Raw genomic sequence first — 9,543 nt, forward strand, 5'->3', positions numbered from 1 at the left:
TTCGACATGCTATACTATGCCTTTTTTCAACATGCCATACTATGACTTTTTTTGACATGCGATAATATGACTTTTTTCAACATACTATGACTTTTTTCGACATGTTATACTATGACTTTTTTTGACATGTTATATTATTACTTTTTTCGACATGTTATATTATTACTTTTTTCGACATGTTATACTATGACTTTTTTCGACATGCTATATTATGACTTTTTTCGACATGTTATATTATTACTTTTTTCGACATGTTATACTATGACTTTTTTCGACATGTAATGCTATGACTTTTTTCAACATGTTATACTACGACTTTTTTCAACATGTTATACTACGACTTTTTTTGATATGCTATACTATGACTTTTTTCGACATGCTATACTATGACTTTTTTCGACATGTTATACTATGACTTTATGACATGCTATATTATGACATTTCGACATGCTATACTATGACTTTTCGACATGCTATATTATGACTTTTTTCGACATGCTATACTATGACTTTTTTCGACATGCTATATTATGACTTTTTTCAACATGCTATACTATGACTTTTTTCGACATGCTATATTATGACTTTTTTCGACATACTATACTATGACTTTTCGACATGTTATACTATGACTTTTCGACATGTTATACTATGACTTTTCGACATGCTATACTATGACTTTTTTCGACATGTTATTTTATGACTTTTTTTGACATGTTATATTATTACTTTTTTCGACATGTTATACTATGACTTTTTTCGACATGTTATACTATGACTTTTTGACATGCTATACTATGACTTTTTTCGACATGTTATTTTATGACTTTTTTTGACATGTTATATTATTACTTTTTTCGACATGTTATACTATGACTTTTTTCGACATGTAATGCTATGACTATTTTGACATGCTATACTGTGACTTTTTTGACATGCTATACTGTGACTTTTTTCGACGAGCTATATTATGACTTTTTTTGACATGCTATACTATGACTTTTTCGACATGCTATACTATGACTTTTTCGACGTGTTATACTATGACTTTTTTGACATGCTATACTGTGACTTTTTTCGACGAGCTATATTATGACTTTTTTTGACATGCTATACTATGACTTTTTCCGACATACTATATTATGACTTCGACATGCTATACTATGACTTTTTTCGACATGCTATATTATGACTTTTTTTGACATGCTATATTATGACTTTTCGACATGCTATTCTATGACTTTTTTGACATGCTTTACTATGACTTTTTTTGACATGTTATACTATGACTTTTTTCAACATGCTATACTATGACTAATTTCGACATGCTATAATATGACTTTTCAACATGCTATAGTATGACTTTTTTCGACATATTATATTATGACTTTTTTCAACATGCTATACTATGACTTTTTTCGAAATGTTATTTTATGACTTTTTTCAACATGCTATACTATGACTTTTTTTGACATGTTATTTTATGACTTTTTTCGACATGTTATACTATGACTTTTTTCGACATGCTATACTATGACTTTTTTCGACATGCTATACTATGACTTTTTTCAACATGTTATACTATGACATTTTTTGACATGTTATTTTATGACTTTTTTCGACATGCTATACTATGACTTTTTTCGACATGCTATAATATGACTTTTTTCAACGTGCTATAGTATGACTTTTTTCAACATGCCATACTATGATTTTTTTGACATACTATGACTTTTTTTGATATGCTATACTATGACTTTTTTCGACATGCTATATACTATGACTTTTTTCGACATGTTATACTATGACTTTTTTCGACATGTTATACTGTGACTTTTTTCGACATACTATACTATGACTTTTCGACATGTTATACTGTGACTTTTTTTGACATGCTATACTATGACTTTTTTCAACATGCTATATTATGACTTTTTTCAACATGCTATACGATGACTTTTTTGACATGCTATACTGTGACTTTTTTTGACGAGCTATATTATGACTTTTTTCGACATGCTATACTATGACTTTTTTGACATGCTATACTGTGACTTTTTTCGACATGTTATACTATGACTTTTTTCAACATGCCATACTATTACTTTTTTCGACATGCTATACTATGACTTTTTTGACATGCTATACTGTGACTTTTTTCGACATGTTATATTATTACTTTTTTCGACATGTTATACTATGACTTTTTTCGACATGTAATGCTATGACTTTTTCGACATGTTATACTACGACTTTTTTCAACATGTTATACTACGACTTTTTTCGACATGTAATGCTATGACTATTTTGACATGCTATACTGTGACTTTTTTGACATGCTATACTGTGACTTTTTTTGACGAGCTATATTATGACTTTTTTTGACATGCTATACTATGACTTTTTCCGACATACTATATTATGACTTCGACATGCTATATTATGACTTTTTTCGACATGCTATATTATGACTTTTTTCGACATGCTATATTATGACTTTTCGACATGCTATACTATGACTTTTTTGACATGCTTTACTATGACTTTTTTTGACATGTTATACTATGACTTTTTTCGACATGTTATATTATTACTTTTTTCGACATACTATGACTTTTTTCGACATGCTATAATATGACTTTTCGACGTACTATACTATGATCTTTTTTACATGTTATACTGTGACTTTTTTCGACATGCTATATTATGACTTTTTTCAACATGCTATACTATGACTTTTTTCAACATGCTATACTATGACTTTTTTCGACATGCTATATTATGACTTTTTTCAACATGCTATACTATGACTTTTTTCGACATGCTATATTTTGACTTTTTTCGACATGCTATACTATGACTTTTCGACATGTTATACTATGACTTTTCGACATGCTATACTATGACTTTTTTTGACATGTTATTTTATGACTTTTTTTGACATGTTATACTATGACTTTTTTCGACATGCTATATTATGACTTTTTTCGACATGCTATATTATGACTTTTTTCAACATGTTATATTATTACTTTTTTCGACATGTTATACTATGACTTTTTTCGACATGTAATGCTATGACTATTTTGACATGCTATACTGTGACTTTTTTGACATGCTATACTGTGACTTTTTTCGACGAGCTATATTATGACTTTTTTCGACATGCTATACTATGACTTTTTTCGACATGCTATACTATGACTTTTTCGACGTGCTATACTATGATTTTTTTTACATGTTATACTGTGACTTTTTTGACATGCTATACTGTGACTTTTTTCGACGAGCTATATTATGACGTTTTTCGACATGCTATATTATGACTTTTTTCGACATGCTATACTATGACTTTTTCGACATGCCATACTATGACTTTTTTGACATACTATGACTTTTTTTGACATGCTATACTATGATTTTTTTTACATGTTATACTGTGACTTTTTTGACATGCTATACTGTGACTTTTTTCGACGAGCTATATTATGACGTTTTTCGACATGCTATATTATGACTTTTTTCGACATGCTATACTATGACTTTTTCGACATGTTATACTATAACTTTTTTCAATATGCCATACTATGACTTTTTTGACATACTATGACTTTTTTTGACATGCTATACTATGACTTTTTTCGACATGTTTTATTACTTTTTTCGACATGTTATACTATGACTTTTTTTGACATGTTATATTATGACTTTTTTCGACATGTTACATTATGACTTTTTTCGACATGTTATACTATGACTTTTTTCGACATGTTATACTATGACTTTTTTCGACATGCTATATTATGACTTTTCGACATGCTATACTATGACTTTTTTTGACATGCTATACTGTGACTTTTTGACGAGCTATATTATGACTTTTTTCAACATGTTATACTATGACTTTTTTTGACATGCTATACTGTGACTTTTTGACGAGCTATATTATGACTTTTTTCGACATGTTATACAATGACTTTTTTCGACATGTTATACAATGACTTTTTTCGACATGCTATACTATGACTTTTTTCGACATGCTATAATATGACTTTTTATGACACTGTGGCTGGTTGAAAATCTCAGCCGCTGCGACAGGCATTTGTAGCATCTTTCTATGTAGCATGTCGAAAAAATTCAAAATATAGCATGTCGAAAAAAGTCATAGTATAGCATGTCGAAAAAGTCATAGTATAACATGTCGAAAAGTCATAATATAGCATGTCGAAAAAAGTGAGTATAGTATGTCGAAAAAAGTCATAGTATAACATGTCGAAAAGTCATACTATAACATGTCATAAAAAGTCATATTATAGTATTTTTCATAAAAAACTTCTTGTCATAGAAAACGTAAAAGTTGTTTTTTTACATAAAGCAGGGTATCCTTTAAGGGTGGGGCTACCTTGTGATTGACAGGTCTCTATGTCACTCCTCAGTCCTAACATGGTCAACATCGAGGAAACACTTGAATGAAACAAAAGCAAGAAAAGACAACAAACTAGTTTAGTTGGGTCTGTTTTTTTTACTGAACATAATCAAAAGGTTTTTACATCGCTCACAGCTGCTGATTGGTCAAAAAGCTGATTCGTTACCAACATGATCGCCAACCATCAAGAACACAGACGCCTTAATGAACGTTCACAGAGAACCTTCAGATATTTACCACCGTTACACTTCGGTCTCAATGGTAAGCTTCCAATATTTGAATGAATAAAGGTAAAACCATATTTTTATTTTGGAAATATTATATTTCCAGAATCCTCAAAGACTCAAACATTTGGATGACAATAATATTTTGTTTCCTGCACAATAAAAAGAGATGTTTAACCCATTTCCCAGATGTTTATCTCTTTTTTCCTGAATCCAAAACAATAGAAATTAACATTTTTCATATTTCTGCCAATATTTTATATTTTCATGAAAAACTATGCGTTAATATTTCGCTTGTATCACATGCAGTAGGTCAGTATTATATTGTTATTTTATATGGTTTTTGTGTGCTGAGACACAAATAAAATGTACTTCATCCAGACAGTTCGAAGATTCTTCGAGGATTCAGGAAACATCTTCAACTTGTTAATAAATTCAGAAACTCAGCGCTGCGACTGAAATGTAAAGTTGTTAAACATGACTAATCGGAGAGAATGATTGATCAGCTGGTTTCTTCACATTAAAGCGTCTTTACAGCTTCACGTTATTCTTCATGATAACAGCAGTTTGTTCTCCATTTTGTCGGATTTAAAACTTTTCAAATACTGAACTGAAAACTGAAACTCGCTGATGGAAACATAATTCTGTGGAACAAAAAGCAACAAAAACAAAAACCTGAAGTTAATAAGTTCAAAAGTTCAAAAGAGGACGAAGTTAAGTACTGTTGTTAAAAAAAAAAAGAAGATACTAAATTGGTTTAAATTTGATTTAACATTTACGTTTAAAATCAACAAATGGGAGTAATTTAAATGTGGACAGATGAAACGTTGAGTGTTTCAGACAAGATGCTTCTCAGCTGAGAGGTCAAAGGTCAGCGAGACAGGAGGGGGAGGTCACTGGAGTTCATGATGAGGCTGGAGTCCAAGTTCAGGCTCTCTGAGGAGAACAATCAAACTGTTAGGAATCTCCTCAACATTTAAATAATGAATAGAAAATTTAAATTCGATGCGTAAATGAAGCGCACATATGAAGCGCACATATGAAGCGCACATATGAAGCGCACATGAAGCGCACATGAAGCGCACATATGAAGCGCACATGAAGCGCACATGAAGCGCACATATGAAGCGCACATATGAAGCGCACAAATGAAGCATACATGAAGCGCACATGAAGCGTACATGAAGCGCACATATGAAGCGTACATATGAAGCGCACATATGAAGCGCACATGAAGCGCACATATGAAGCGCACATATGAAGCGCACATATGAAGCGCACATATGAAGCGCACATGAAGCGCACATATGAAGCGTACATAAAGCGCACAAAGCGCACATATGAAGCGTGCACAAAGCGCAGATATGAAGCGTACATGAAACATACATATGAAGCGTACATGAAACGCACATGAAACGCACATGAAACGCACATGAAGCGCACATGAAGCGCACATGAAGCGTACATGAAACGTACATATGAAGCATAAATGAAGCGCACATATGAAGCATACATGAAGCACACATGAAGCGTACATATGAAGCCTACATGAAACGTGTAAATGAAGCGTACAGGAAACATGTAAATGAAGCGTACATGAAGCGCACATATGAAGCATACACATGAAGCGCACATATGAAGCGTACATGTAGCGCACATATGAAGCGCACATGAAACGCACATGAAACGCGTAAATGAAGCGTACATGAAGCGCACATACGAAGCGTACACATGAAGCGTACATGAAACGCACATATGAAGCGTACATGAAGCGCACATGAAACGTGTAAATGAAGCGTATATGAAGCGCACATATAAAGCATACATGAAGCGCACATATGAAGCATACATGAAGCGCACACGAAGCGTCCTCAACATTCAAATAATGAATAGAAAATTTAAATTTGATGCGTAAATGAAGCGCACATATGAAGCGTACATGAAGCACACATATGAAACGCACATATGAAGCGCACATATGAAGCATACACATGAAGCGAACATGAAACGCACATATGAAGCGCACATGAAGTGCACATGTCTATATAATATGTATATAGTGTATATAATGTGTATATAACACGCTCACCTTGGTCAAAGTTGAGTTTCTTGTTGGAGGAACCGTCTCCGAGTCCTTCGATGTCGACCAGGTCGCTGTTCACGTCCGAGTCGTTCAGAGCGCTGAGAGTCACGTCTGCAGGAGGATCACATGTTTACTGACAAAAACATTCACTCATTCAAAAAACGTTCACACAACTGACCCTTCGCTAAGCCCCGCCCTTTGAACACAGACTAGCCAATCACAGACCAGGGTGGGACCACTACCCGTCTCTGCTCCACGGACTCACCGCAGGTTTCACATGTTCTGCAGGTTCAGACCGGTTTAGTGGAGCTAACATTAGCAGACTACGTTAGCACATCATTAGCTAGCGTTAGCACTTCTGTGCTACGCTAGCTACTGAAGGTGTACTCATAACCATATTAAGTTCACTTCCTGTCCTCTCCTCACCTGCCGTCTTCTGCTTCTTGATGGGCGGGGCCAGAGAGGGGCTGCTCTGCATGCCCGTCGCCACGACGACCTGCGACGTCGGCACGGCGATCATGGGGGGGGCGGCGGCCGGCGCCATGGCGACGGTGGTCTTCTTGACGGTCTTCTTCGGGGTCTCGGAGGAGATCGGGACCCGACTGTCCTCGTACAGCTTCCTCTTCACCGTGCTCTTAATCTGAGCTCTGAAGAAGAAGAAACGTCGTTGCTGCTGTTCATCGTTACGTTTACCTTTAACGTTACATTCATAACGTTGAGCTCATTAACACCAGTGAACAGACGAGGACCTACACGGTGCGCTCTTTGATCACTGTGCTGATGTTGTTCAGGTCGTCTCCAAACCGACGAACCGCCAGACGAAGCATCTCGATCTCCGTCTCCGTCCACTTAGCTCTGAGGACCAACACACACGTTAAGACACAACAAGCAGGTGAGTGTGTGTGTGTGTGTGTGAGTGAGTGAGTGAGTGAGTGAGTGAGTGAGTGAGTGAGAGAGAGAGAGAGAGACAGACAGAGAAACAGAGAGAGGGTGTGTGTGTGTGTGTGTGAGTGTGTGTGTGTGTGTGAGAGAGAGACAGACAGAGAGACAGAGAGAGGGTGTGTGTGTGTGTGTGTGTGTGTGAGAGAGAGACAGACAGAGAGACAGAGAGAGGGTGTGTGTGTGTGTGTGTGTGTGTGTGTGTGTGTGTGTGTGTGTGTGTGTGTGTGTGAGTCACCCTGCAGGGCTGGAGTCAGACACCGGGTGCAGCTGCATGGTCAACTCTCCTAACTTGGTGAAAGCAGCTCCTGCTGCTGAGAAGATCTCCCCGACCTGAAGAAGACAAAGTATTCAGAGCCTTTACTGCAGTACAAGTACATATGTACCTCTATGTATAAGTACCTCTGAGATGTAGTACAGTATAAAGTACTATAAGTACCTCTGAGATGTAGTACAGTATAAAGTAGCAGAATATGGAAACACTAGTTAGTTAAGTACCTTAAATTTGTACTTAAGTACACGAGTTCTCAGTAAAAGTACTGCACTGGTTCAGTGTAACATCAAAGGTGAGATGATGACGTCATCAGACTGTGAGCACATCAATAAACATTAATAAATATCAAGAGGAGGTTTCCCACCAGCTGGCCCGTACAAGTATTCAGCACAGTGTGTGTTTCTACGTTAACAGTACATGTCTGGAGCATCAGCTATATGCCGAATGTTTCACCAGACTGTGTTTATTTAGGAGGTGCATTGAGTTAAAGTAAAGTTCATCAAGTTTGTTCGTGCGGAGAGCAAATCCGTAAAATGTCCATATTTATGAACGGAGTCTGGTTTACAGCCGCGAGACTCTCTGAGCAGCTTCGATTCAGTCTGTTCTATATAGACTAGATCTAGTTCTAGATAGACTAGATCTACATCTACGGAGATCTATTCATAACCAGGTAAGGACTCACCTTAGCAGAGGCTGACGTCATGTCGGTGAAGCAGCTGCAGCTCTTTTCTTTAAACTTCTTCTTCTTCTTCTTCTTCAGTAGAAACAACAACACGAGCACGCGCAGCTAGCCGCTAGCTACAGTTAGCTCCTGTGACGTTAGCGCGCTTCCATAGAGACCTCGCGCTGTGGAAGAAACACATCCGGTCAGGTTCATGGATCGGAATCAAGTCGGAGTGATTTCTATATTACAGATGAAGAATAATATCTGTAAACATCGCAGAACAAAGGCAGACGGGATATGAAGGGGATGTTTGCGCGACTTTGGAGGTTGAATGCCATTGGTCAGTCTCAGAGAAAAGGGGCGGGGCGTGTTGAACTGAACGCCATTGGTCAGTTTGTTCTTCTTCCTCTTTTCTTGGCGGTTGGCAAACAATGAATTAGTGCATTACCGCCACCAACTGGTCTGGAGGGTGGATCGGGATGAATAGTTACCACTTATAATATAAAACATATATTATTATATATATATATATTTATAATAATATATATACAATATATACGGTATATAAATAACATCATTATTGTGTTCAAATGATAACCGTCTTAAAGTCAGGATGTTACACACTCCGGTCCAGTAGGTGGCGGTAATGCACCTTAAACGGTGGTTTGTAGTCCACCATTAAACTGAAAGAAGAAGAAGAAGAAAAAGAAGAAGAAGAAGAAGAAGAAGATAAGAGTTGGGCGGTTTGTCATTGGTCAGTCTCAGAGGAAAGGGGCGGGGCTTATCGAACTGACGGCGGGTGTTTCATTGGTCGCTGCTCCTCGGGGGTCACGAGCGTTGTCGAGTTTCTCCGAGTGAACCCGAGCGATGCGGATCAGCTGACCGAGAGGATCTAGTCGGAACACTTCTGGTTTCAGTGAAAATCAAACGAAC

At 36.6% G+C, this 9,543-nt stretch overlaps 2 protein-coding genes across 2 annotated transcripts in view; one reads left to right on the forward strand and one right to left on the reverse strand.

The window, feature by feature from the left end:
• Positions 1-4,502: 4,502 nt before the first annotated feature.
• Positions 4,503-8,947, reverse strand: bacc1 (BPTF associated chromatin complex component 1). The gene is made up of 6 exons (XM_068731660.1): positions 8,629-8,947; positions 7,911-8,005; positions 7,487-7,588; positions 7,160-7,380; positions 6,740-6,844; positions 4,503-5,586 (listed from the first exon to the last, which is right to left on the reverse strand). Exons 1-6 carry the CDS (start codon positions 8,647-8,649, stop codon positions 5,522-5,524), a joined length of 609 nt encoding a protein of 202 aa, XP_068587761.1. The 5' UTR covers positions 8,650-8,947; the 3' UTR covers positions 4,503-5,521.
• Positions 8,948-9,442: 495 nt separating this feature from the next.
• rnasekb (ribonuclease, RNase K b) overlaps positions 9,443-9,543 on the forward strand; it is a 2,403-nt gene continuing 2,302 nt past the window's right edge. Inside the window, exon 1 of the mRNA XM_068731777.1 lies at positions 9,443-9,543. This exon is cut by the window's right edge and continues 125 nt beyond it. The gene's annotated coding sequence lies outside the window, so the exon portion shown is untranslated.

This window comes from Cebidichthys violaceus, unplaced genomic scaffold (assembly GCF_023349555.1).
Source record: "Cebidichthys violaceus isolate CVI_PGR_0920_01 unplaced genomic scaffold, fCebVio1.0.p SCAF_53, whole genome shotgun sequence".
Classification (NCBI taxonomy): domain Eukaryota; kingdom Metazoa; phylum Chordata; class Actinopteri; order Perciformes; family Stichaeidae; genus Cebidichthys; species Cebidichthys violaceus.